This window comes from Phyllobates terribilis, unplaced genomic scaffold (assembly GCF_046119375.1).
Source record: "Phyllobates terribilis strain yellow unplaced genomic scaffold, ASM4611937v1 Scaffold_5__5_contigs__length_657084704, whole genome shotgun sequence".
Lineage (NCBI taxonomy): Eukaryota > Metazoa > Chordata > Amphibia > Anura > Dendrobatidae > Phyllobates > Phyllobates terribilis.
The window spans coordinates 373,178,638-373,205,956 of NW_027362765.1; the positions used below are offsets into that span (position 1 = coordinate 373,178,638).

The following is a 27,319-nucleotide window of genomic DNA, read 5'->3' on the forward strand; positions in this document are numbered from 1 at the left end:
AACAGCGGCGCCGACATAGCTGAAATGGCGCCACTGCAAGAAGTGAGTATACACTGCTTTATTTTATATTGGGTCCTGAATTGTTAATCTGGAGATTGTCTAATAGTGGACAAACCCTTTAAGTTGATGCATCTATTGTAGTGCCACAAAGGTAGCCACTAATGTGTTTATACATATATACATATATGTTTGTTACTTTGTTAATGATGAAGGTTTAGGTGGCAGTATTAACAGATGTTGGACCTGTTGCTTGTACACCTTTATGTATCACAATACATAGCTAATCACAAAATGACTTCACGATCTTCTAAGCTGAATTATGACCGAACCAAACATGAACTTTTTCACATGGTCATAAAACAGCTTAGAAGATAGGTCAGATGAAGAAAGAAAAGCCCTAAAGGCTGGCTCTATTAGACAAGCTCACTGACACATTCACTGTTAGCTCATTCTGTAGTATCCTATGAACATTGATACGTAGAGGCTGTAGAAGTCAAACTTTTGCTATTGAAAAAGAAAATGCTTCTTCGATAAAAAATGCAAATAACTTTATAGACATTGGAGCTCATGGTTATGGAATAGGTTGGATTTATACAAAGGACCTTCCGCTATTTGCCTTCATGTCATTTTTGGACACTGTTATGAAATAGTTTTTTTTTTTTTACAGCTTTTCAATCAAGATGAAGATGAAGATCCAGACTCTAGTAATTCTCCGACCATAATAAAAATAGAGGAGATCGACGACTGGGATGATGATCAATGTAAAGAGGAGATTCCCACAGATAACGACTTAGGTGAGACCAGCTATTAAATGCGAATTACAGTCACATGTCGTACTAACCTCGCTTTAACTGATCATAGTGGACGAGCCTCGCTACTAAACACTTGCTAAAAAAGTCAGCTTTCTTGGCAGCACATTTTTCCGTGTTACCGAGAACAATTACGGTCTATGCGTGCAAAATGATCTATTACTGGTCAGAAGCGTGGTGGACTTATCTACACAAGCTATTAAATGACTATTGATTGTCAAACATGTAGAAGATCGGCAGTCGTTTAATGTCCACCATCGGCCACTGAAAACTAATGTTAAGCCACTGCCTGAAATAATTTTCTTTCTATTACATTTCTTAAGGAGAGCCTTTCAATAGAGTTTTGTTGAGGAAGCCATGGAGCTTGTCAAAGGGGTTCTCCTCTATTATGACATTAATGATCTACGCTGTTTAATGAACGCTTGTGGGTGCCGTGGATTGGCTCTTGTTCTGAAATTATTTACAGTACTAAACCGTGTACGGATGTCACGGGGGTGTCAGAAGTGACAGACAGTCGCCCTGCAGTTGGTTGCAGGAGATCTCTACGTTTGGCATTACAGACATTTTCTTAGAGGCTGTTTCTAGGACCCAGCGGCTACCTTTCTCTGGCTAATTAATAACCTGGCCTGGGTGTATAAATACCTGCTGTGTTTCAGAGGGAGGTGCCGGTGATATTCATTATTTCTTGTGAAGGCTTTAGCAAAAGCAGTACTTCTACCTATCTGGAGCTTGAGGCCATGTGTGCATTTGTCTGAAGTCATCTAAAGCTAAGCTATTTTCCCCTGTTTGTCCTTTGTTGCCTTTAGTGTTCAGTGGGGATCGACTAGTACTCATCTCCTCCCTTTCCTAGCCTTAGCCATACGCCAGGGAAAGACAGGGCGAGGCAAACGTGCGGCGATTAGTGAAGAGCCAATATAGGGTCGTTAGGGGAGACAGGGTGACACTAGACCAGCGTAGGTGGTCTCCACTCCCCCCTTTCCCTAGAGTCTGGGCTCCCTTTCCCTCTTCCCTTTGTGTTTCACTAAGTCTTTCCCACACCTTGCGTGACAACGGAGCACCAGCGTTCAGCTTATTCTTTACATCAGCTGCTCCCAGAGATGGTAACAGCTGATCAGTGGGGGTGCTGGGTGACTGACCCCGAACGATCCAGTATTGATGACCTAGCCAAATCATAATACCACCATAGAACTTTTTTTTTGCCCTGCATGACAGCATCACAGAATGGATCCTAATGAGCGACAGAAAGTATAGAGACTTCCTTAAAAGGGAAACTTTCAAGTAACTTTTCAGAATAGGCTGATGTGTGTTAGTGTAGGGAGTACAATTGGGGGAGGAAGGTTGAACTTGATGGACCTAGGTCTTTATTAAACCTACGTTACTATGTGTGTACTTTACATTACTTGTTTCCTCCTCTCCAGGCTCTGTTTTATTTTGTAATTGACTGGAAGCTAGTGAGTGTAGACCGGCTGCTATGATCCCTCCCATACAAAGACATTAGGGATTCCTGCTCTTCATTCCTCAGTTATCACACAGACAGAAACAGCAGCATGGAAAATATTACACAATGACCAGTGTAGTTTAGGGGCCAGTGTGAATTCTGCTCTGGAGTGAGATAAAAGTCTTTTTGAAAATCTCAGCATGATCCCGCTGTGTTTTCCTCTGCTTGTTTCCTCACTTTGTTCCTCTTTCCTCTTCTCCTTTCCCTCTCCATAGAGTATAATAGATGTAACCTAACACCTTACTTTGTTGGTAGTTCATCCACTCTTGAGCAAAACGCAGTTGAGCTGTTTAGTTTTTTTTTTCTCACACTGGTTATTGAGTTCTGGAGGAAACGGGGTGGGAAAGTGGTGTCTCATAAGTGGAGAAAAAAAGCTGAATTCTCTGATATACAGTACAGACCAAAAGTTTGGACACACCTTCTCATTTACAGATTTTTCTGTATTTTCATGACTATGAAAATTGTACATTCACACTGAAGGCATCAAAACTATGAATTACCACATGTGGAATTATATACTTAACAAAAAAGTGTGAAACAACTGAAAATATGTCTTATATTCTAGGTTCTTCAAAGTAGCCACCTTTTGCTTTGATGACTGCTTTGCGCCATCTTGGCATTCTCTTGATGAGCTTCAAGAGGTAGTCACCGGAAATGGTTTTCACTTCACAGGTGTGCCCTGTCAGGTTTAATAAGTGGGATTTCTTGCCTTATAAATGGGGTTGGGACCATCAGTTGTTCAGTTGTGTTGTGCAGAAGTCAGGTGGATACACAGCTGATAGTCCTTCTGAATACAGTGTTAGAATTTGTATTATGGCAAGAAAAAAGCAGCTAAGTAAAGAAAAACTAGTGGCCATATTTACTTTAAAAAATGAAGGTCAGTCTGAAAAATTGGCAAACTTTGAAAGTGTCCCCAAGTGCAGTTGCAAAAACCATCAAGCGCTACAAAGAAACTGGCTCACATGAGAACCGCCCCAGGAAAGGAAGACCAAGAGTCACCTCTGCTTCTGAGGATAAGTTTATCCAAGTCACCAGCCTCAGAAATCGCAGGTTAACAGCAGCTCAGATTAGAGACCAGGTCAATGCCACACAGAGTTCTAGCAGCAGACACATCTCTTTAACAACTGTTAAGAGGAGACTTTGTGTAGCAGGCCTTCATGGTAAAATAGCTGCTAGGAAACCACTGCTAAGGACAGGCAACAAGCAGAAGAGACTTGTTTGGGCTAAAGAACACAAGGAATGGACATTAGACCAGTGGAAATCTGCGCTTTGGTCTGATGAGTCCAAATTTGAGATCTTTGGTTCCAACCACCGTGTCTTTGTGCGACGCAGAAAAGGTGAACGGATGGACTCTACATGCCTGGTTCCCACCGTGAAGCATTAAGGAGGAGGTGTGATGGTGTGGGGGTGCTTTGCTGGTGACACTGTTGGGGATTTATTCAAAATTGAAGGCATACTGAACAAGCATGGCTACCACAGCATCTTGCAGCGGCATGCTATTCCATCCAGTTTGCGTTTAGTTGGACCATAATTTATTTTTCAACAGGACAATGGCCCCAAACACACCTCCAGGCTGTGTAAGGGCTATTTGACCAAGAAGGAGAGTGATGGGGGGCTACGCCAGATGACCTGGCCTCCACAGTCACCAGACCTGAACCCAATTGAGATGGTTTGGGGTGAGCTGGACCGCAGAGTGAAGGCAAAAGGGCCAACAAGTGCTAAGTATCTCTGGGAACTCCTTCAAGATTGTTGGAAACCATTTCCGGTGACTACCTCTTGAAGCTCATCAAGAGAATGCTAAGAGTGTGCAAAGCAGTCATCAAAGCAAAAGGTGGCTACTTTGAAGAACCTAGAATATAAGACATATTTTCAGTTGTTTCACACTTTTTTGTTAAGTATATAATTCCACAAGTGTTAATTCATAGTTTTGATGCCTTCAGTGTGAATGTACAATTTTCATAGTCATGAAAATACAGAAAATTCTTTAAATGAGAAGGTGTGTCCAAACTTTTGGTCTGTACTGTAAGTGTGACATGCAGAAGTAGTGCTGTTGCTTCAAAAGCATCCAGCAACTATAAGATTTAACACAAGCATATGAGACAGGAAGTGTTGTGCTCCAGAAACATCCAGCAACTAGAGGGGTTAACACAGGCACAGGAGAAGGGGAGTGTTTTAGCAGAGCCCCAGGTGGATTGTGGGGAAGTTGTTTACTTTCTGCCTGGAGCCGAAGAGAAAGGTGGTGTGTGTGTTCTGTATCTCAAAGAAGCACCCCTGCATGTGAAAAGGATTCAAGTCAGGAGTGAAGCTAAGCACAGGTCAGGTAGAGTTCTTGAACTAGCAGTGCAGAGTATTGTCAGGCAGAAAGATGAGGACTGGAAGAAATGGTGTCACAGGGATCATCTTCCTCAGCAACCCCCCCCACCTCCTCCATCTCACTGTGCTGTAAAGAATTCTGTGTTCATTAATGTGCCTTTGCATTAGAACTGTGCTGTCCTGTTCTACTGGGAAGACTGTGAACTGCTGTGCTGCTAAGCAAACTGTACTGTTTGTCACTGGAGCCTGTTGCTCATAAGACTTAACTTGCACTGGCTGTGTGGCTTCTTATTAAATGCTACTGTTCTACCGTTTATGAGGACTCTTGTCAGGTGTGTCTGGTCAGCAACAACCTACGTGTCTGTGCCTAAGGGTCAATACCTCTGTGTGCCTGAGAGAAGCTGCAGCACATGGTCTATGGTCCCCCTGAGTTACGGTTCCCCCAGGATTCCAAAGAATTCATGTAACCTGTCTCGCCCCTATCTGAACCTAGCAGCGTACGTGTAACATAAGATATATTACAAAATTTCTTACATTCGCCTGTACTATCGATTTACAGTTTCCATTTAAGCTCCTTGGCACCTTCCTTCACCAGTGTTTTTCTCTGTCCCTACCAGAACATGGTAGACTTTTATCAGTGCACTCCGTATCTGGTGGCAGCCTCTCGTATAAGATTCTTGACACCAGAAGTCAGTCGGTCTTCCCTTTCTTCTCGATTGCTGTTAGTCTTCTTCTGGACCTTCTGGGGGGCTTACAGATGTGCTCAAAAGTTTACATACCACGGCCAAATTTTTGCTTTCTTGGCTTTGTTTCAGACAGTATGAATGATAACAAAAAAACTTTTTCTCCACTCATGGTTATTGGTTGGGTGAAGCCATTTATTGTCAAACTACTGTGCTTTCTCTTTTTAAATCTTAATGACAACCAAAAACAACCAAATGACCCTGATCAAAAGTTCACATACCCTGGTGATTTTGGCCTGATAACATGCTCAGAATTTGACACAAATGGGTTTGAATGGGTACTAAAGGTAACATCCTCACCTGTGACCTGTTTTCTTGTAATCAGTGTGTGTGCATAAAAGCTGAGTGAGTTTCTGGGATCCAGACAGACTCTTGCATCTTTCATCCAGCCACTGACATTTCTGGATTGTGCGTCATGGGGAAAGCAAAAGAATTGTCAACGGATCTACGGGAAAAGGTAGTTGAACTGTATAACACAGGAAAGGGATACAAAAAGATATCCAAGGAATTGATAATGCCAGTCAGCAGCGTTCAAACTGTGGTTAACAAATGGAAAATCAGGGAATCTGTAAAAACCCAATTACGGTCAGGTAGACCAACAAGAAATTTCGGCCACAACTGCCAGGAAAATTATTTGAGATGCAAAAAAAACCCACAAATAACATTAGCTGAAATTCAGGACTCTCTGAAAACTAGCGATGTGGCTGTTTCAAGATGCACAATAAGGAGGTGCTTGAAGAAAAATGGGCTCCATGGTCGAATCGCCAAAAGAAAGCCATTACGGCGCAAATGCCACAAAGTATCTCGCCTACAATACACCAAACAGCACAGAGACAAGCCTCAAAACTTCTGAAACAAGGTAATTTGGAGTGATGAGACCAAAATTGAACTTTTTGGCCACAACCATAAACGTTACATTTGGAGAGAGGTCAACAAGGCCTATGATGAAAGGAACACCATTCCTACTGTAAAGCATGGAGGTGGATCGCTGATGTTTTGGGGATGTGTGAGCTATAAAGGTACAGGAAACTTGGTAAAAGTTGAAGGAAAGATGAATGCAGCACGTTATCAGCAAATACTGGAGGCAAATTTGCACTCATCAGCCCGGAAGCTGCGCATGGGACGTACTCGGACGTTCCAACATGACAACGATCCAAAACACAAGGCCAAGTTGACCTGTCATTGGCTACAGCAGAGCAAAGTGAAGGTTCTGGAGTGGCCATCTCAGTCTCCTGACCTCAATATCATTGAGCCACTCTGGGGAGATCTCAAGTGCGCAGTTCATGCTAGACAGCCCAGGAATTTACAGGAACTGGAGGCTTTTTGCCAAGAAGAATGGGCAGCTTTACCATCTAAGAAAATAAAGAACCTCATCCACAACAACCACAAAAGACTTCAAGCTATCATTGATGTTAGAGGGGGCAATACACGGTATTAAGAACTGGGGTATGTGAACTTTTGATCAGGGTCATTTGGATATTTTTGGTTGTCATTAAGATTTAAAAAGAGAAAACACAGTAGTTTGATAATAAATGGCCTCACCCAACCAATAACCATGAGTGGAGAAAAAGTTTTTTTGTTATCATTCATATTCTCTGAAACAAGGCCAAGAAAGGAAAAATTCTGCCGGGGTATGTAAACTTTTGAGCACAACTGTATGCTGAACAGTGTCAACATTGGGGCATGCTGGAATTATATCCTCTAATGTGTGCGCTCTTTTTTTATGATCTCAAATACGGCACTTAAAGGGAACTTGTCACTTAATTAATGCTGCTCAAATGACGGGCAACATGACTCAGAGTGTGGCTGAACGATTGCACCCAGGTACTCTTTACACTGAAACACTTCGGCGTTCTTAAGAGGAAATGATTATATTTTTCAAAAATGCTAAAAATAATATTTATTGTTGACAGATGGCTTCACCAGGAGCTCACAAGAACATCTGACATCTTCAAATTTTAAAGAATATGATTCTGGTATCACACCAAATGCATATGAAAAGCATGCCATTTTTCCAGGAAAAGCCTCAGCCCTTCATGGTAAAAATCTGTCATCTGGTCCTATAAGACAGTTGATATCTTCTCATTTATCACAGACTGTTAAGGAAAATGAAACTATAAGAAGGGGCTTTGAACATCAAAGATCACAAGCAAAGACGTCGTTTATGTGTTCAGAATGTGGGAAATGTTATAACCACAAATCAAATCTGGTTAGACATAAGAGAATTCACAAAGGGAAATTGCCATTTTCATGCTCAGAATGTGGCAAATGTTTTACAGATCGGTCAAATTTTATTCTACATCAGAGAATTCACACAGGGGTGAAACCATTTTCATGTTCAGAATGTGGAAGGTGTTTCACAAGGAAATCAATTCTTGTTTTACATCAGAGAATTCATACAGGGGAGAAGCCGTATTCATGTTCAGAATGTGGGAAATGTTTTATCCAAAAATCAGATCTTCTGAAACATCTGAGAACTCACACAGGTGAGAAACCATATTCTTGTCCAGAATGTGGAAAATCTTTTACACGAAAATCAAATTTCGATATACATCACAGAAGTCACACAGGGGAGAAGCCATTTTCATGTTCAGAATGTGGGAAATCGTTTATCCAAAAATCAGATCTTCTTAGACATCAGACTACTCATACAGGTGAGATGTCCTATTCATGTTCAGAATGTGGGAAATCTTTTATCCAAAAATCAGATCTTCTTATACATCAGACTACTCATACAGGTGAGATGTCATATCCATGTCCAGAATGCAGAAAATGCTTTTCTGATCTCTCAAGTCTTACTACACATGAGAAAATTCATAAAGAGGAGAAACTTTATTCTGATTCACAAAGTGGAAACGATATTAACCAGAAATCGCATCTAGTTACACATCCAAGAAGTCAAACAGTGGAGAATCCATTTTCCTGTTTAGATTTAGAACCTGAGAAATGTTTTATCCAAAAATCAGATATTCTTAGACATCAGACTACTCATACAGTTGAGACGTCATATCCATGTCCAGAATGTGGAAAATGTTTTTCAGATCTCTCAAGTCTTACTACACATGACAAAATTCATAAACAGGAGAAGCTTAATTCAGGTTCACAAAGCGAAACATTTATTAACCAGAAATCACATCTTGTTACACGTCCGAGAAATCAAACAGTTGAGAAGCCATTTTCATGCTCTGTATGTGGCAAATGTTTTACGCAGAAAAAAAGTCTTGTTGCACATCAGCGAAGTCACACAAGGGAGAAGCCATTTTCATGTTCTGTATGTGGGAAATGTTTTACATGGAAATCACATCTTCTTACACATGAGAGAAGTCACACAGGGGAGAAGCCATTTTCATGTTCTGAATGTGGGAAATGTTTTACACGGAAAGAAAGTCTTCTTTCACATCAGAGAAGTCACACAGGGGAGAAGCCATTTTCATGTTCTGAATGTGGGAAATGTTTTACGTGGAAATCATATCTTGTTACGCATGAGAGAAGTCACACAGGAGAAAAGCCATATTCGTGTTCTGAATGTGGGAAAAATTTTAACCTGAAATCACATCTTGTTACTCATCAGAGAAGTCACACAGGGGAGAAGCCATACTCATGTTCAGAATGTGGGAAATGTTTTACACGGAAATCGATTCTCCTTGAACATCAAAAAATTCACATAGGGTAGTAGGCATATTATTATTTTTTGTCTAATAGTTGAATTGTGCAAGATGTAAAAAAAAAAAACACAAGAATCACCGTAACAAAAATAAAGTTACTATTATTCAAAGAAATGAGCAATTTAGAAAATGAATCTCTGATTGTGAAAAATAAGCAATTATCAATAAACATTTGTTATCCAAAAAAGTGAAAAGAATCCAGATAACACACCTACTGTACATACCAACCATGTGCTTAGAATACACTGTCTACAGAATTACAACCCCTGGCAAAAATTATGGAATCACCGGGCTCGGTCAATGTCATGGCCTGCAAATAGTCCCGGATCTCAATCCAACTGAAAATCTTTGGTGGAAGTTGAAGAAAATGGTCCATGACAAGACTCCAACCTGCAAAGCTGATCTGGCTACAGCAATCAGAGAAAGTTGGAGCCAGATTGATGAAGAGTACTGTTTGTCACTCATTAAGTCCATGCCTCAGAGACTGCAAGCTGTTATTAAAGCCAGAGGTGGTGCAACAAAATACTAGTGATGTATTGGAGTGTTCTTTTGTGTGTTTGTTTTTCATGATTCCATAATTTTTTCCTCAGAATTGAGTGATTCCATAATTTTTTCCCTCTGCTTGCTCTAAAAAAAAATTACCCTTACTGAGTACCACATTTTTAATCTTGATTTCTTTCAGTGTTTCTTAAAGCCCTAAAGTTGCCATTTGAAATTACTTTACCTTTGTACCATGTCTGTGATCGGCTTTTTTTTCAACAACATTAAACAACTGAATGAACATCCTCCGAGCCCGGTGATTCCATAATTTTTTGCCAGGGGTTGTATTAGGCAAGTTTTATTTTTGATGATTACTTTAATTATTGAACGACTACAGTGCTGTCGGTCAGTTCAAAAGGTTAATAAACCTGAACATTTAAAAGTAAAAATGTGGTTTTGTCTTTCTTAGGGGAATATCTGTGTACAGAATTATTACAAGGCAGCTCAAAATGTACAAAAATACATTTCTGACATTTAATATAGCCCCCTTCTTTTCAACAACAGTCATAAGCCTTCCATTAATGGAGCCTCAGTTTCTTTGTTTTTACTCTAGATTATATTTTCAGACAATGTATGGAAACCCTACAATAAGTTAATAGTAACACATGTAAAAAAAACATAGGGTAGTTAAAGGAGTTGTCCACTATTTTCACATTGAAGCCCTATCCGTACACATGTGCTTGTTACTGCAGGATAGGGATCAAAGTGAAAGTAGTGGACAACTCCTTTAATTAATTAATTTTTTTAGCAAACAAAAAAACATAAAAGCCATCCCACAGCGACAAGGTGTACTCAATCAGGATGGCCCCTACTCTAGTAACTCAACTCAATATGTGCCAGCAGGCCCCAAAGTAGACTGGGGTAGAGAAGGACCTGGGACTTACTGTGTTTTATAGCTGTCTGTCGAAAGCTGAATACATAAGGGACACAAACCAAGGAGGCGGACACACCCCAATGTACAGAGTACGAGAAACTGAAGCGAAACAAAGTGCACCTACACTTTACCCTTACAGTAAGTCAGTACACTGGTTAATATATGTTTTTTTTGGGGTTTTGCTTCAGTTTTGTTATGTTAGCAGTCAACTTTTTGGGCAACATTAACTACAGCCTTCCAGACATTGTTCAGACATGTGAACTGTTTTTCTTGGTAGTAAATCTCCCATTTAAGAAGAGCCCACAAGTTCTAATTAGGATTTAGGTCCAATGAGGAAGGGGCCATGTCAATATTCTTCATCTTTAACCCCTTCATGACCTTGGACGTGATGGATACGTCATATCTTTAATGCTGCACCGCAGTTGCGGTGATATCATTAAGATGCCGGCTGAAGCTTACAGAGGTCTTCACCTCTGGTGATGCCCCCCCACCCCCCGTAACTACGATCATTATGATTGGCTGTTCAATTCTGAACAGCCAATCACAGCGTTTTCAGTAATGTCTACCTGTAAGAGCACTGATCGTAGGCTGGAGCCTGGCAACCACGGCATCACTAGGGTCAGCTCTTATTGGTGCGATCAGATGATGACTTCAATCTCACCAATAAGAGTGCACAGACGCGATCTGTGCCCCACAGTGACTACTCTGTACTTCATCATTCTAGCTGCGGATGTGTACAGGGCATTTACTGTGTCGTTGTGTCGCGCTGTGCTCGGCCTTGTGGTGCCACAGACTTTTTCAAGCCTGATCCATCATGCAACAATTCAGCCTGCCATCTAGATGTAGCAGAGTTTCTCGTTGGACAGGTGAGGAATATGGTTGTTTATTTTTTTTTTAACTCTTTTACAGGTGACATTGGCTTCAGTGGAATAGGCGTTATGGTAAGTATAAGGCTTTTTGGTAAATATAGATTCAATAAAAGAGTGTCATTATTTCAAATAAAGGACTTTATTGTGGGTGTTTGTATTTTATTTAACAATTTGACTATGGGTTTAATAATGGGGGAGTCTTATAGACGCCTCTCCATTACTAACCACTGGGCTTGATGTCAGCTGCCAATACAAGGCTGAAATCAACCCCAACCCTATTACTCCACTTGCCACCACACCAGGTCAAGTGGGAAGAGCAGAGGCTAAGTGCCAGAATTGGCATATCTTATGGATGCACCTTTTCTGGGGCAGCTGAGAGCTGATGTTTGTAGTCTGGGAGGAGCCCAATATCCATGGCCCCTTCCTAGCCTATTAATATCAGCCCCCAGCAGTCTGCCTAGTCTTTGCTGGTTATTAATTATAGGGGGACCTCCATTTTAATAACCATTAAAGGCTAAGTGTACAATTGTGAGCTGATATTAATAGCCTGGGAAGGTCCATGGGTATTACCCTCTTCTCAGGCTATAAACATCAGCCCTCAGCTGTCCGCTTTGTGTGGTGATCCCACACTATTTTTTCAGAAAATAATTTATTTTATACTAAAATACATGTACTGTAAGCTACACATGCAAAGCAATGATTATATATCCCAATCATATATTTGTATCTATCTACCTATAAATAAATATATTTATGGTCAGTGTATATATATAGATAGATACACACACTGCGCAAAAAATAAAGGGAACACTCAAATAACACATCCTAGATCTGAATGAATGAAATATTCTCATTGAATACTTTGTTCTGTACAAAGTTGAATGTGCTGACAACAAAATCACACAAAAATCATCAATGGAAATCAAATTTATTAACCAATGGAGGCCTGGATTTGGAGTCACCCCCAAAATTAAAGTGGAAAAACACACTACAGGCTGATCCAACTTTGATGTAATGTCCTTAAAACAAGTCAAAATGAGGCTCAGTATTGTGTGTGGCCTCCACGTGCTTGTATGACCTCCCTCCAACGCCTGGGCATGCTCCTGATGAGGTTGTGGATGGTCTCCTGTGGGATCTCCTCCCAGACCTGGACTAAAGCATCCGCTAACTCCTGGACAGTCTGTGGTGCAACGTGACGTTGGTGGATGGAGCGAGACATGATGTCCCAGACGTGCACAATCGGATTCAGGTCTGTGGAACGGGAGGGCCAGTCCATAGCTTCAGTGCCTTCATCTTGCAGGAACTGCTGACACACTCAAGCCACATGAGGTCTAGCATTGTCCTGCATTAGGAGGAACCCAGGGCCAACCGCACCAGCATATGGTCTCACAAGGGGTCTGAGAATATCATCTCGGTACCTAATGGCAGTCAGGCTACCTCTGGCGAGCACATGGAGGGTTGTGTGGCCCTCCAAAGAAATGCACCCCACACCATTACTGACCCACTGCCAAATCAGTCATGCTGAAGGATGTTGCAGGCAGCAGATCGCTCTCCACGGTGTCTCCAGACTCTGTCACGTCTGTCACATGTGCTCAGTGTGAATCTGCTTTCATCTGTGAAGAGCACAGGGCGCCAGTGGCGACTTTGCCAATCCTGGTGTTCTGTGGCAAATGCCAAGCGTCCTGCACGGTGTTGGGCTGTGAGCATAACCCTCATCTGTGGATTTCAGGCCTTCATACCACCTTCATGGAGTCGGTTTCTAACCGTTTGTGCAGACACATACATATTTGTGGCCTGCTGGAGGTCATTTTTGCAGGGCTCTGGCAGTGCTCCTCCTGTTCCTCCTTGCACAAAGGCGCAGGTAACGGTCCTGCTGCTGGGTTGTTGCCCTCCTATGGCCCCCACCACGTCTCCTGGTGTACTGGCCTGTCTTCTGGTAGTGCCTCCAGTCTCTGGACACTACGCTGACAGACACAGCAAACCTTCATGCCACAGCTCACATTGATGTGCCATCCTGGATGAGCTGCACTACCTGAGCAACTTCTGTGGGTTGTAGAGTCCGTCTCATGCTACCACGTGTGTGAAAGCACAACCAACATTCAAAAGTGACCAAAACATCAGCCAGAAAGCATTGGTACTGATATGTGGTCTGTGGTCCCCACCTGCAGAACCACTCCTTTATTGAGGGTGTCTTGATAATTGCCAATAATTTCCATCTTTTGTCTATTCCATTTGCACAACAGCATGTGAAATTGATTGTCAATCAGTGTTGCTTGTTAAGTGGACAGTTTGATTTCACAGAAGTTTGATTTACTTGGAGTTATATTCTGTTGTTTAAGTGTTCCCTTTATTTTTTTGACCAGTGTATATCCATATATCCATCTGAACTAACAGTCCTTCTGAGGACTAATCCAGCTCCAATATTCAGCGGTGATAGCAGGAGTTAGGCAGGCAGGCAGTGTATGTGGCAGAATGCAGTGCATATTGTTATGATAGGCTACAAGCACTAAGGAAAGACAGGAGATCTGTCCCTACAATAGAACTAAGCTAGATCCCTACGATGTAACGGGGAACCTGATCCTGCGATCAGACCCGCTAAAGTCCTCAGCTAGTCTGAACGAAGACCTATAGATATGAGGGAGGGATCCCTACAAGAACTAGGGACTGGGAGAAAGATGGACACCTCCTAGCAGAAATTGTAGCAGTAAAAAGACAAACACACAACATAGAACATAAAGGTCAAAAAGACCTAGCTAAACTGACTGAGAAAGGTTACAAAGCACCTGGCTAGCTTAAGAGTAGAAATTACAATGAAGTCCAGCATGGCCAGAAGGGCGGAGCAGGATTAAATAGGCAAAAAGGTCATGTGACCAGCAAAATAGAAAAAAACCTAACAGGAGAGTTCTAACAGTACCCCCTCTTCAAAGAGGATCCTCCAGATCCCCTAGGACCATGCTTATCAGGAAACCTCTTGTGAAACGCTCTGACAAGTCTGGAAGCAGAAACATCATCCGCCCTCACCCATGAGTTATCCTCGGGACCGAAACCCTTCCAAGCGACGAGATACTGCAAACTCCCCCTATACAGTCTAGAATTAAGGATGCGGGAAATTTCATATTCCCCGTCCTCCACCACCGGAGGAACAGTGGCAGTGGCGTCTCTATCTGATGCATCAGCTTTTTTCAATAGAGAAACATGAAACACCGGATTAATCTTCCAGGAGGTAGGAACCTCCAACCTAACAGCAGATTGGTTAACTACCTGAAGCACCTTAAAGGGCCCAACAAACTTGGGACCCAATTTTTTTGAAGGAATCCTCAACCGCAGATTCTTAGAGGACAACCAAACCATGTCACCAACCGTAAACAAAACCTCTTGATGTTTCCTGTCAAAGTACCTCTTAGATTTTTTGTTAGCCTCCTGAAGATTACCACGCACATCCGTCCAAACTCTCTCCAAATCACCGGAAAAACTCTCCTCCTCAGGCACAGCCGATACCAATTTGGAGAATGACCCAAAAGACGGATGTCTCCCAGAACAACAAAGGCGAACACCCAGCAGAAGAGGATGTATGGTTGTTAAGAGCAAATTCAGCAAGCGGCAGAAACTCAGACCACCCCTCTTGATTGTCTGCCACAAAACAACGCAAGAACTGCTCAACATCTTGATTCTTCCTTTCTGTCTGGCCATTAGACTCAGGATGATATCCAGATGAAAACGACAAATGAACTCCCAACCTGTCACAAAAGGCACTCCAAAAACGAGCCACGAACTGAGGTACCCTATCAGAAACAATGTCAGTAGGAACACCATGGAGTTTGACAATTTCCTTGACAAAGGCCTTAGCGAGTGTCTTAGCACAGGGCAGTTTGATGAAGGGAACCAAGTGACACATCTTGCTAAAACGGTCCACGACCACCCAGATGACCGTGAAACCCTCAGAGGAGGGAAGGTCAGTAATAAAGTCCATAGCCAGATGTGTCCAAGGTGCAATAGGAACCTCCAGAGGGCAAAGCAACCCCGCAGCAGGAGTATGAGAAGACTTAGATCTAGCACACACAGTACATTGACGCACCCACTTAATGACTTCCTTCTGCCATCCAGGCCACCAAAAACTGCGACCCACAAGTCTCTTGGTCTCAGAAATTCCTGGATGACCTGCCAACCGAGACTCATGACACTCAACAAACAAATCTCTCCTAAAGGTCCTAGGCACAAACAACCTCCCATGGGGAGTGTTAGATGGGGCATTCTCCTGTGCTTTAAGAATCTCATCTTCCAAAACAGAGTCCAATGCAGCAATCACAACACCTTCTTGTAAAATGCTCCCCTCCTCCTCAACACCGACTATGGGAGAAAAGCTGCGAGACAAAGCATCAGCTTTAACATTCTTGGTACCCGGGATGTAAGTAACGGAAAAATTAAACCGCAAAAAAAAAAGTGCCCACCTAGCCTGATGGGCATTCAAGCGCTTGGCAGCATCAAGATAGATCAGATTTTTATGATCAGTGAAAACCTGAATGGGAAATTCAGCACCTTCCAAGAGATGACGCTAGTGTTCAAATGCGAGTTTAATAGCAAGCAATTCCCGATTATCAATATCGTAATTAAGTTCAGTCTCAGAAAATTTTGAAAAAAAGGCACAGGGATGTACTCCATCCTTGGTTTCCTGAGACAACACCGCACCGACCCCCACAGAAGAAGCATCAACCTCAACCAAAAACGGCTTAGTCACATCAGGCTGCGTAAGGATGGGAGCAGAGGTGAACCTCTCCTTTAGAAACACAAACGCTTCAATGGCCTCAGTAGTCCACTGAACCGCATTAGCACCTTTCCTGGTGAGATCGGTAAGTGGTTTAACAATAATAGAACATTTTTTAATGAATTTTCTGTAATAATTGGCGAAACCCAAAAACCTCTGTATTGATTTCAAACCAATAGGCCTAGGCCATTCCTGCACAGCTTGAACTTTCACCGGGTCCATCTCAAAGCCCTCGCTGGAGACAATGTAGCCCAAAAAACTAATTCTCTGTACAGCGAACTCACATTTCTCCAGCTTAGCAAAAAGCGAATTGTCAATTAATAACTGTAATACCTCACGTACGCTCCGTCAATGAGACTCCAGATCAGGCGAATAAATCAAAATGTCATCCAAATACACAACCACATTTTTGCCGATCAAAGGTCTAAGGATGTCATTAATAAGATTCTGAAAAAATGCTAGTGCATTGGTAAGACCAAAAGGCATAACCAGATTCTCAAAATGACCCACAGGAGTGTTAAAAGCAGTCTTCCATTCATCACCCTCCTTCATGCGCAACAAATTGTATGCCCCCCGGAGATCAATTTTAGAGAACCACTTGGCCCCCACTAACTGGTTAAACAAATCAGGAATCAATGGCAGTGGGTAGGGATTACGTACAGTAATTTTATTAATCTCGCGAAAGTCCAGACAAGGACGTAAACCGCCGTCCTTTTTTTTAACAAAAAAAAATCCAACAGCCACAGGTGACTTAGAGGGTCTGATATGACCGGCGGCCAAGCTCGTCTGTATGTATTCCTCCAAAGCCTTTCTCTCAGGAATAGTAAGATTAAATAAACGACTTTTAGGAAGAGTCGCTCCAGGGACAAATTTAATGGTACAATCGTAGTCTCTATGGGGAGGCAAAATTTGCGACTCCTCAGAAAAAACTTTCCAAAAATCCTGAATAGGTACAGGTAATTCCCCTTTATCCACAGTAGCAATGCGCCCGTTACAACACTTGTCATAACACTTAGGGCTCCAGGACTTAATTTCATTAGTAGACCAATCCAGTACAGGATTGTGCAATTTTAACCAGGGTAACCCCAAAATTACTGGAGAAGGCAAATTATTTAATACTACCAAATCCAAATTTTCTTGGTGAATACCATTAATAGTGAGGGGAAATTCATAAACCTTGTGAGTAACACATTTCAACGGAGAGCCATCGACAGAAATCACGGCAATAGGGGATGACAAAGGTTTGGGTTTTAATTTAAGTTTTTCCAAAAATCCCTTGTCAATCACATTGAGTGTAGAACCACAATCCACAAATACCCGAAATTCAATCAATTCCTCCTGGACTGAGGTGCTTCCAGAAAGAAATACCCCCTTAGAATTTAAACAGGCAATACGGGCGTAACTGACCTTTTTTTTTTCTTTGTTCAAACGAAGCTCACAGTTTTTAATAAAGTGGTCAGATTTTCTGCAATAAAAGCACAAACCTTCAGAAAACCTGCGGTCTTTTTCCTGAGAGCGGGGTGACATCGCCCCAATCTCCATCGGCTCTCCAATGTCAGTACAGACCCTCTCAAGACTAGGAGCTGACATGGCAAAGGATTTACTCTCATTAACCCTTGCACGCAGTCTCCTGTCCACCCGTATAGCTAATTGCATTGCCTCCTGTAAGTTCCCAGGTGTAGGATAAGCAATAAGCAGATCCTTAACCCTTTCACCTAGCCCAGCAAGAAACAAACTTTTCAGAGCTGAATCGTTCCACCCCACCTGAGCAGACCACCGACGGAAGTGAGTACAATAATTTTCCACATTACCTGATGCCTGTCTCAAAAGTCTCAATTCCGTCTCAGCTGATGAGACACAATCAGGATCATCATACAACAACCCCAAAGCAGAAAAAAAACTATCCCCTGATCTAAAGCACGGATCACTAGGTTGGAGAGAAAAGGCCCATCCCTGAGGTTCTTTGCGCAAAAGTGACATTATGAACCCTATGCGCTGTGATTCATCCCCAGAGGATCTGGGTCTCAAGCGAAAATACAATAAACAAGCATTTTTAAAGGAAAAAAAATCTTGTTGTTCACCAAAAAATAAATCAGGCAATTGTACCTTTGGCTCCACAAAATGCGCTCCAGAACAGCTACTCACGTGTTGTTGGAGCTCGGTCACCTCCAGAGAGAGTCCCTGCAGGCGTTGAGCCAAATCCTGAACCGACACCATGATGGAAACTGGAGGTCTTTCCTTAGAGATATTTTTGGGCTGGACTTACTGTTATGATAGGCTACAAGCACTAAGGAAAGAGAGGAGATCTGTCCCTACAATAGAACTAAGCTAGATCCCTACGATGTAACGGGGAACCTGATCCTGCGATCAGACCCGCTAAAGTCCTCAGCTAGTCTGAACGAAGACCTATAGATGTGAGGGAGGGATCCCTACAAGAACTAGGGACTGGGAGAAAGATGGACACCTCCTAGCAGAAATTGTAGCAGTAAAAAGACAAACACACAACATAGAACATAAAGGACAAAAAGATCAAGCTAAACTGACTGAGAAAGGTTACAAAGCACCTGGCTAGCTTAAGAGTAGAAATTACAATGAAGTCCAGCATGGCCAGAAGGGCGGAGCAGGATTAAATAGGCAAAAAGGTCATGTGACCAGCAAAATAGAAAAAACCTAACAGTAGAGTTCTAACACATATAGCAAGAGGGTCCATTGAACGTTCCTGTTGCTGCTTTTCTTACAGATATTTGTAGACATAGCCCCAGATACAAAGGGCCAGGGCTAATTTTTTTTATCTTAATCCTGGTTATTTGCTTAAAAACCAAGGCAGGCAGGGTATGTGACAGACTGCAGTGCATGATACAGCACAAGAGGGTCCATTGCATGTTCAACTTCTGACTGATCCTGCTGTGACAAATATTTGTAGACAGGTATCAGGGGCCAGGGCAAATTTATTTTTTATCTTAATCCTTGTTATTGGCTTAAAAAGCAATCCACAGTTTTTCTGCTCCATTTGCTTGTTAGCACTGCAGAATACAGCCAGATCTTTTCCATATTTCAGCAATAAAAATCCAGAAATTTGAACTGAACGTGGAAAATATTGGCCTCCTTTTCCATTCTGTTGCAAGCTATTCACACTAGGTCTCTGACAAATAGTAATAGTAAGCTACAGGCCTGCTATTTAAAACCATGGTTCTCTCTGTCAGACGTATCACATATAACTGCGTTCCAAAATCAGCCATTTCTAGTGAACGTGGAAAATATTGTCCTCCATTTAAAATGGGCAAGGTGCGTGGCAAGGGATGGGAAAGTGGACATGATGGTGATGGTGCATGCAGAGGCCGAGAACGTGGCCGTGGGCAAGCTGAAATAGTGCCACAACAAACACCCACATCTTGTCACTTTGCCACCACCACCACCACCCTGTCTTTGACATGGTCAAGTCTCAGTAGCCGTGAGTCTGGATCGCACATTCCTCACCCCGATCCTCCTTCCTCCCACTATGCTGAGTGCCTGGAGACAACTGATCCCACACTGGGACACTCAGAAGAGCTGTTCACTTTTCAATTAGTAGATTCGGGCCTCTCGTCCGGCCAGCTTAAAGTGAGTCAAGAGGAAAACGGGTGTAGCGATGCCAAAATATTTGAGCAGCCACGGTCACACGAAGGCAACTGTGGGAAAGTGCAATTTCTGTCGCAAGAGGTGCATGATGATGATGAGACACAATTGCCAGAATGTCAGGAGGAGGACCACAGTGCGGAAGTGGAAGACAAGGTGGTGGATGATATAGTAACTGACCCAACCTGGCAGGGGGACATGCAGAGCGAGGACAGCAGCACACAAGGGGAGGGAGGTGTAGCACCCTAACAGGCAAGAAGAAGCAGTGTGGTGGCCGCAGACACAAGGCGGGAAAGTGTTCCCCGTAACGCCAACACGACAGAAGTTGCCAGTACAACTCTCCTTTCTAATGGGAACATGTCGTTACTGTGGCCCAGCTCTATGTGTCTTAAATTGTTATTGGGGTTTTTCCCAAATTTTGGCAGCCCTTGCAGTCACTGCATGGGCATTACCCACTCCTTTATAATGGGAACATTTTTTTTTACTGAGGCCCTCCTCTGTGTCTCTTCAAAGGGGTATTAGGGTGCATCCAAATTTTTGGCAGCCTTTGCAGTCACTGCATACGAAATAACAGTATAGGAGACCCACTCTTTAATAATGAGAACAACAAAACATAGCCGACTGCTGGCCCTTTAAGAATAGTAAGGGCCGCCTGATGGCCCTATAAAAATAGGCTTTGTGACTTTCAGAGTCCCACCTTCATAAATGAAACAGGATGTGTCTGATGATGTCTCACACACCACTTGGCCAGATAAGGTAGTAAAATGTTAAAATGACATATTCCGGTAAATGCATTTTTCACCATTGAAAGCAATGCAAAAGTGAAAAAATGCATCAAAAAGGCTACGTGTGAACATTGCCCAAGTTGTGGAGGAGCATTTTTGTTTTTGTATATTTATTTTGTCTTATATAAAAGTCATTACCCTGGAAAGGATGTTCCTTAACATTTTTCCCAGGAAAATCCATTTTGGTTTCGTTTTTGTATGTTTTATTGAGTCCGTAAAAGTGGCGTAATACTGTAGAGGGGAGCACACAGGGCAGCTACTATTATGCTGTGTGCTGGAACTATCTTTTCTTCGCCCAATCCCCCCTCTACTATTAAGGACTGAGACCGGAGTGTGTGCTGCATTGGAGGATTTGCTGTACTCACTGTTACACCGTTCATGGAACCGACACCGACTTCAAGCAGGACAGGAGATTGTAGATCCGGGTTAACAGACTCACTTTTATTGTGCAATTCTTCCATACATGGCTGCAGTATACAGATCAAGACAAGTTCTATGGTTAGTGAAGGACCCTTGGCAATGTGCTTTTCCAGTGTTTGCTCTCGTCCCTTCCTGAAACCCACCATCATCCACTTCTTCTGCAACCCAGCTGAGAATCTCCCCTCTAGGGATATAGAGGCCTTGCCTTGAGCTCCTCTGGCAGGCCATGAGCCTAGGACTGTGCCAGCGTCCAGTTTCTGTCTCAAATGTGTCCTCATTCTGTTCTGATAACTTGCACTAATAAAACACTTCTTCACTGCTGCTACTGCTGATGGAGTCTGTTTTCTTGTCTGCTCAGTCTTCCTCCACACTCCGTCTCTCTTTCTGTACATGGGACAGAACCTACACCGGTCCTGTGCAATCGGGTCTTGAACTCAGGGATGAGGTGGCCTGACACAGGCCTCCCCTAAGGGCAGGCCTACACTGCCTAATCCTCCTCACTACTCACTTTCTTCCAACTGTCTGCAACCCGGAAATGCTTTTATTTAAAAACTGCTCTAATGCTGTAACTCCTCCCAGCTGATGATGTAACCCTTGTCCTAACTCTCTAATGTCTAAGCAGCGTAGTGCAGCTGAATCCCTATCTATTGTATAGTTCCACCCACCCCTTGGCAGACCTCCCGCATCCCAGGGACGGCCTTAGGCAGAGCCTATGGGAAAACCGGCATACAATAATCGGTCATGGGGATTTCACAGAAAACACTTTATCATAAGTCACATAAAGATATAACAAATATAAAACACTTAACAGCCCCTACTTGACACGACGTCTTCATCACCTCTGACAACATTGTTGGCAGCAGTGACCTGGGGGTCATAAATGCTTCCAGGGTTCTTCCCCATGCTGTTCCCATGTCATTTCAGCACTGTTCCCATCGATTTGGGCAATTTTTAGGCCCTCTTCAGACCGCTGGGGGGGAGGCCGCCGGAAAAATGCTTGAGTTTCCCATAAACTTACATTGGGCTCACTACTCGGAGCATTTCAATTTGCTCGACCCGAGCAACGAGTACCTGAGCATTTCAGTGCTCTCTCATCACTAGCAGAGACTCAAAGATTAACATTGGTCATAATGCAATCCGATTTTTTATTTTTTTATCGGACTGCACTCGTCCATTTTTCACGCAGATGAGTATGAGCACTTAGTGTCATAGTTGCGGACGCTCAGTAATATTTTTTTTTACTGACGTCCGTTCAGTAAGCTTTTTTTTTTTACCAAATTTTGCTATATTTTTTTGTTGTTATCCTTTTCTTTCTATATTCTTTTCTTCTTTTTTTTTTCTTCTAAGTAAACAAAAGTTTACACCAACCACTCATACACATCTGAATAAAATTTGGCACACACACAAATACCGCACACGTGAAAAATGTCCGGCTTGTCCCAATCACTGTATTCAGCAGAGGAGTTATAAGCCTTCCTTGTCTCCAACACCGATAGTGAGAGAGAAGATCTCACCTTCCTTTATTTTTCCTCCTCCTCCCCTTCCTTAAGTAATACTGAACTGCCACGCAGATTCCCCAGGACAGAAAATCAACCAGCGCCCACCATTAGTGACCCAGTATGGACCTCACTCCCCAAAGATTATGAGCCACTGATTCCTGATTTTGTGGAGCAATCAAGAATCAAATTTGACACCACCGGCCTCACAGAAATAGATTTTTCAAAGTAAATTTTGTAAACCTCATGGTGGCCCCAAAAATGTTTACGCCCAGCAATTTTTAGCACAAAACCGCCTTTCATCATTTTCTAACTGGACCCCTGTAGACGCAGTAGAAATTATGATGTTTCGGGGCCTGGTCCTTCACATGGGGTTAGTGAAGAAGCCAGGACTTCGGTAATATTGGAGTCTTGATGTTTTATACAACACTCCAGTGTTCCCCATGACTATGACATCTCCTGTTATCCTTGTAAAAATAAAATTTTTGTGGAAAAAATGTGATTTTTTTATTTTCCCAGCTCTACATTATAAACCTCTGTGAAGCACCGGGGGGTTCAAGGTGCTCATCACATATCTAGATAAGTTCCTTGAGGGGTCTAGTTTCTAAAATGCGGTCACTGGTGGGGTGTGGGGGGGGGTTCCACTGTTTGGCACATCAGAAGCTCTCCAAATGCAACATGGAGTCCGCTCTCGATTCCAGAAGCTTGTGGAAGGATATCCCAAACGTTTGACCCAAGTCATTTAGTTTAAGGGCAATGGGACCAAATACTAATGAAATGGATGGAAACTTCTGACTTTGCAGTAAGTAATAAAAATGCCTTAAAACATTCTCTCTGTCTCATTATTCTGGCATTTGGCGAATATTAAAAATTATGGTAATTAACCTAAAACGGGAAAGGTTTATTCTGATTTCATGTCAGATATTGAGAAAAACCTGCAGATGTGTCTTTATATGGTGGATGGAAACTTCTGGTTTCAACTGTATGTAGTCTGCTACATAGACAAAGCTCTGTACAAGCACATTAAACAGCAAGGAGCGGACATACCATTGGTGTAACCTGTGCAGCTATACAGGGGCCCAAGAATTGAGGGGGGCTCACTTCCATCTCCAAAATTGGAAATGTGCATTATGATGAGTTATAGTTATTGGGCTGCGAATGGCCCACATATTGTTCTTGCACAGGGGCCTTCTTCCATCTGTGTCTGTTCCTGTTACACAGTATACAGCTGTTCTACATACAGTTCTCTACCTGTACATTACACAAATACAGCTCTGTTACATACAAAGCACAGTGATATACACATTACACACAATCTCTAGTACACACACATACACATTACACACACGTACACACATACACATTACACACACATACATTACACACACCTACACATTACACACACACATACATTACACACACGTACACATTACACACACACACATTACACACACACACATACACATTACACGCACTTACACATTACACGCACATACACATTACACGCACATACACATTACACGCACATACACATTACACGCACCTACATATTACACACACACACATTACACACACACACATTACACACACACACATACACATTACACACACACATTACACACACACATTACACACGCACATACACATTACACGCACATACACATTACACACACACACATTACACACACACATACACATTACACGCACATACACATTACACACACACACATTACACACACACATTACACACACACATTACACGCACATACACATTACACGCACATACACATTACACACACATACACATTACACACACACACATTACACACACACATACACATTACACGCACATACACATTACACGCACATACACATTACACACACACATTACACACACACATTACACACACACATTACACATACACATTACACACACATACACATTACACACACACATTACACGCACATACACATTACACGCACATACACATTACACGCACATACATACATGTTATTAATACATTTTGATCACACACATTCATCAGCTCGTCCAGCACAGCTCACCACCAGCACAGCAGAGCTCGACACCCACTGTGCCACCAGGTCATGTGATCTCCTGGCTCCTCCCACCCATGTGTGACATCACCACAGGTCCTGTAAGCACAGAGCTATATATCCAGTGTGCGGCTCTGCAGGAGGAGGTATGTGGAGATTCACCATTATTGTACGCAGGGACCATTAACCCCTTCACGAGCGACCTGTTTTGGGCCTTAATGATCAATTGGTAATTTTTCGTTGTTTCTTCCACCTCTCATTACCGTAGACAGCGCTTCCTTCCATTTCCATTGTTGTGGACACACAAGGGCTGTTTTTTTTACGGGACGTGTTGTATTTTGCATTGTTGCCATTTTGCGCGACATATAATATTTTGTTAACTTGTATATTTATTTTTTTAGAAGGAATTAGAGATAAATAGCAATTTCTTCATTGTTTTCTGGCTGTTAAATGTGTGTCATTCGCCGTGCGTCGTATAAAATGTGTTACTTTTATGCTACGGGACTTCTTTTAATTTCTCTTTTAGGTCGCTCACCATGTGGTTTATATAACGTTTTCTCTTTATAAGGCTAAGTTCACACGACATTTTCATCTGCATTGTCATCAGTACGCTATCTTGATGGCCTCTGTTAATATACGTCAGTTATTACAACTTTAGAAGTCCAATTGTTGAAGAATCGCAATGTATCCGTACAAATTGGATGCTATATCGATGATTCGTACGGGACCTCATTTTTTGAATAGGCGAGTCTCATCTGACATACGGAGAAGACTAGTGTATGCTGCGATCAATTTTCATGTAAACATTTTCCCACAATAGTCATCAATAAATTTCTTATTCCTTGGAGACTCGCCTATCCCCAAAATGACGTTTTCGTTACTCCTCACTTCAGGACTGCGGACCTTGATTGGAGCAAGAGTATTGAGGGCTGTATATCGCTCCAGTCAGTGTCTGTGTGGCTGAATATAGCTGAGAGCAGTACCCCTCTGTGTCTGTCACTTCCATGGACTTTAAATGAAAGCGATATCTTAAAGGGATTGTGTTAGAACCCTCCTGTTTGTTTTTTCCATCTTGTGTTTTGCGGTCATGTGACCATCTGCCTTTATAGTCCAGCTCCGCCCTTTTGGCTGTGCTGAACCTCAGTGTTTAACTGTTTCTCTAGCCAGGTGCTTCTGTGCCTTTCTCTGTCAGTTCGCTTGGTCCTTCTGGGACCTCTAGTACTTTTTTGTCAGTTTGTGTTTTTGTGTTCTGCAACTACTTTTCTGTTTAGGAGGTGTCCCAGTTTTGTCCCAGTCCTTAGTTCTTTTAGGGACCCCTCCCTTAATGCTATAGGTCTTTGTTCAGACTAGCCGAGGACTAAGGCGGGTCTGTTCGCTAGGAACAGTCAGCCCGCTACATCGTAGGGATTCAGCTTAGTCTTACTGTAGGGACAGCTTTCCCCTATCTTTCCTTAGTTCATGTTGCAGATCATAACAGTAAGTCCAGCCCAGAAAACTAAAAGGAAAGAAATTCGGGGATCAGTATGGTTTCCGTCCAGGATTTGGTTCAACGCCTGCAGGGATTGTCTCTGGAGGTGGCCGAGCTTCAGCAACACATGAGTAGCTGTTCTGGAGCGCATTTTGTGGTACCCAAGGTAGGACTGCCTGATGTTTTTTTATGGTAAACAGCAAAAAAATGCTTGTTTGTTATATTTTCATTTGAGACCAAGGTCCTCTGGGAATGAATCACAGCACATTGGTTTTATTACGTCACTTTTGCGCAATGAACCACAGGGGTGGGCCTTTTCTCTCCAACCTAATGATCCTTGTTTAAGGTCTGTTGAAGAATTTTTTTCTGCTATGGGGCTATTATATGACGACCCTGATCGAATCTCATCTGCTGAGGCAGAACTCAGGTGTTTGAATCAGGGGTCAGGTGATGTTGAAAATTATTGCACACACTTCAGGAGATGGGCTTCAGAAGTTAAGTGGAATGATCCTGCGCTGAAATGTTTATTTCTTGCTGGTCTGAGTGAAAGGGTTAAGGATCTGCTAATTGCATTCCCTGCACCTGAGACTTTGCAGGATGCCATGCAATTAGCTGTTCGTGTGGACAGGAGGCTGAAGTTCAGGCTGAATGAGGTAAAGACTCCTGTAATGTCAGTTCCTAGTCCCCAGAAAATCTGCTCTGACGGCAGAGAACCGATGGAGGTTGGGGAGAAGTCGCTCCCCTCTCAGGAAAGAGACCGGAGGTTCGCCAAGGGATTGTGTCTTTTTTGTGGTAAAGCTGACCATTTGATTAAGTATTGTGAGCTTTGTTTAAGTAAAGAGAAAAAAAGGTCAGTTACGCCCGTATAGCTTGATTACGCTCTGCAGGAGTATTTCTTTCTGGGAGTACTACTTTGCAGGGAGATTTGATTGAATTTCAGGTATTTGTGGATTGTGGTTCAACACTTAATGTGATTGATAAAGGGTTTTTGGAAAAACTTAAATTGAAATCCAAACCTTTGTCATCACCTATTTCTGTGATTGCAATTGATACCACTCCCTTGAAATGTATTACTCACAAGCCTGCTGCATTTCCCCTCACTATCAATGGAGTTCAGCAAGAATTTTTGGACTTGGTTGTTTTAGATCATTTGCCCTCTCCAGTTGTTCTAGGATTGCCTTGGTTAAAACTGCACAATCCTTGACTGGACTGGTCTGCTAATGTGATTAAGTCTTGGAGTCCGAAGTGCTATGATAAATGTTGTAATGGTCGCATTGCGGCTGTGGAAAAAGGGAATTACCGGTATCTATTCAAGATTTTTGGAGGTTTTTTTCGGAGGAGGAGTCACAAGTTTTACATCCTCATAGGGATTATGATTGCGCCATTGAGTTTGTTCCGGGAGCTACT

At 42.6% G+C, this 27,319-nt stretch overlaps 1 protein-coding gene across 1 annotated transcript in view; it reads left to right on the forward strand.

Annotated features, from left to right (window-relative positions):
- LOC141271572 (uncharacterized) overlaps positions 1-27,319 on the forward strand; it is an 86,700-nt gene that overhangs the window by 47,670 nt on the left and 11,711 nt on the right. The window contains exons 16-17 of the mRNA XM_073681620.1: positions 668-794; positions 7,277-9,032. Coding sequence (XP_073537721.1) covers positions 668-794; positions 7,277-9,032 — 1,883 coding nt within the window. The remainder of the gene's footprint in view (positions 1-667; positions 795-7,276; positions 9,033-27,319) is intronic.